This window comes from Nematolebias whitei, chromosome 3 (assembly GCF_014905685.2).
Source record: "Nematolebias whitei isolate Nwh7 chromosome 3, NemWhi1, whole genome shotgun sequence".
Classification (NCBI taxonomy): domain Eukaryota; kingdom Metazoa; phylum Chordata; class Actinopteri; order Cyprinodontiformes; family Rivulidae; genus Nematolebias; species Nematolebias whitei.
In genome coordinates, this window is record NC_056500.1 from 3,049,353 (window position 1) to 3,051,563 (window position 2,211).

General features: G+C 46.6%; 1 protein-coding gene across 1 annotated transcript in view; it reads right to left on the reverse strand.

Annotated features, from left to right (window-relative positions):
* LOC119430457 (phosphodiesterase 4D interacting protein) overlaps window positions 1-2,211 on the reverse strand; it is a gene marked incomplete in the record, with an annotated part of 68,222 nt that overhangs the window by 44,707 nt on the left and 21,304 nt on the right. Inside the window, 1 exon segment of the mRNA XM_037697869.1 lies at window positions 1,471-1,581. Within this exon segment, the coding sequence (XP_037553797.1) occupies window positions 1,471-1,581 (111 nt within the window).

The following is a 2,211-nucleotide window of genomic DNA, read 5'->3' on the forward strand; positions in this document are numbered from 1 at the left end:
ACACACTGTATATATATATATATATATATATATACAGTGTGTATATGCGCAGCTCAAGGTGGCTGCATGTTGGCGCAGCTCATTCTCATTTATTGCTTTTTGAAAACTTTAATTCCTCTTTATTCTGGATATAAATTACTTTTTTACTATGATTGTTTCCTCTGGTATCGGATGCTGTGCAGCTGGAAGGATTTTTACTGAAACCAGTTTTCTTTTGGACATTTGTTATGATACGTAACCATGGCAACAAGGTGTTTTTTTAACAACCAGGAGCAGCTGATTAACGTCTCACTGGCTCCAATACCTCAACTACAGCCCCAAATTCCAAATGAGTTGAAAAGGAGGCACCGTGGACGAATTCCTGTCAACATGGCGGTGGTGCTCGAGTACCTGACCACTGAGATCCTGGAGCTGGTGAGGAACTCGGCTCGTGAGGAGCTCTGCACACTGCTAGGAGGAGTGACCATCACTCAGGGAGGAATTCTGTCCAGCATCCAGGCAGCCCTGCTGCCCAGGAGGCCCGAGAGGCCCGCCGGATCTGACAGCAAGCTGGATCTGGGACGGATCGGTATCTGTGGCCAGATTGTTCACCTTCACTGCCGGAGATCCTTCCTGCCCACAACTATCAGCATCTATAACAACTCTTTAATGAAACTGGGATGATGAGCTACAACAACACTTAATTTCCCTCTGGGATTAATAAAGTTTTTTTTTAATTAGATTTTATGTTTCTTCTCCATGTTTGTGCTCACAGATTTACTTCTTATCGAGCAGAAGTTGGAGGTGAAGCCTAAATGGAAACAGTTTCTGTAGATTTATTGAAGTTCACGGGTCCACAGGTCCAACCGCTGCAGGTCCAGTTCTCAAAGGCTGACCCAGTTCTGTTGAAGGTGTAAAATTAGGAGGAAAGGATCTGAGCAGCTGCTGACTCTGTGACAGAACCGGCTCACGTGCACAGCTTCACTGACATGCAGAGACAGGTGCTGTCGGACCTCTCACCGTGCACGAATCTCGTGCGCACGTACGGAAATAAACCGGAGCTGGAGTGAAGAGCACACAAAGACCTGCCTGGAGCTGCAGGCCACCAGAATGTGGGTCAGCGGGTCAGAACGCAGACTGTCCTGCGAGCACATCATCGACTTCAAACGTTTAAATATTTACAGAAAATAAATTTAATTTACAAAAGTTTTTCTTTTATTTGTTCAAGTTTCTGTTTCTGCACAACAAACGTGATGCTGAACAGAAGGTGGGTCAGGAACCAGGACCAAAGTGTGGTTCTGGTTCGGGCCGGACGGGTTCTGGTTCTCGTAGAAACAGATTTCAGAAGGTGTGAGTGAAATGAAGCTCGAGCCTTCGCCTGCTCCTCCACAGACCAGGTGAGTGAACAAAGGCATCATCAGCATAAAAACACCTGGGTTTGTGCGTGTGCACGTGTGTGGAGCGTGTGCACGTGTGCAGCGTCTCACTCACCCTCCGGTGCACCTCATCGCTGCTCTCCTCGAACTTCTGCTGGATCTTCTCCTCCAGGAAGTAGATCCTGAGCTTCAGGCTGAAGTTCTCCTTCTTCAGGTCGTTCAGGTGCTGCGAGACAGTGCGGTAACCACGGAAACCAGAGTTAGACATCATGACAGGTACCGTCGGGGGGGTCAGTCGCCCCCCCCCATTCAACGCAGCACGCTCAGGCAGAAACAAAGTTCTGTGATGATGAAACCGATCCGCTCGCTGCTGCTCCACCGTGGCTCTGAAGGAGCGGGGGGTCGGGGATGGAGGCAGGCAGAGGGCATTCTGGGAGTTGTGTGTGTGTGTGTGGGGGGGGGGGTTCTGTTTTTAACCCGGAGACACGCCAAGAATGTGAGACGTGATGGTGAGAGTTGATGATAAACACAAGAGCTGCAGCTGTGTCAGCGAGTGCACGACTTTTTACGAGTTTTAATCTTTAATAAATATTTAAGTTCAAACAGGAGTCGATCAAAACGATGAAGTTTAACGTCTCGTCAATTCACATTTTATCCACAATAAGAGCTAAAGTATACGACAGCTCCTCTAAGAGCTTTGACTTGGTTCAAACTGAAACGGGTTTGGACAAAAGTCCTGCAGTTAAAGACGTTAACGTGAATAAAAACCTCGTTCGAACAATAAAAATAAAAAATTAACACAAATAAACACAAACAAACACAAATAAACACAAATAAATACAAACACAAATAAATA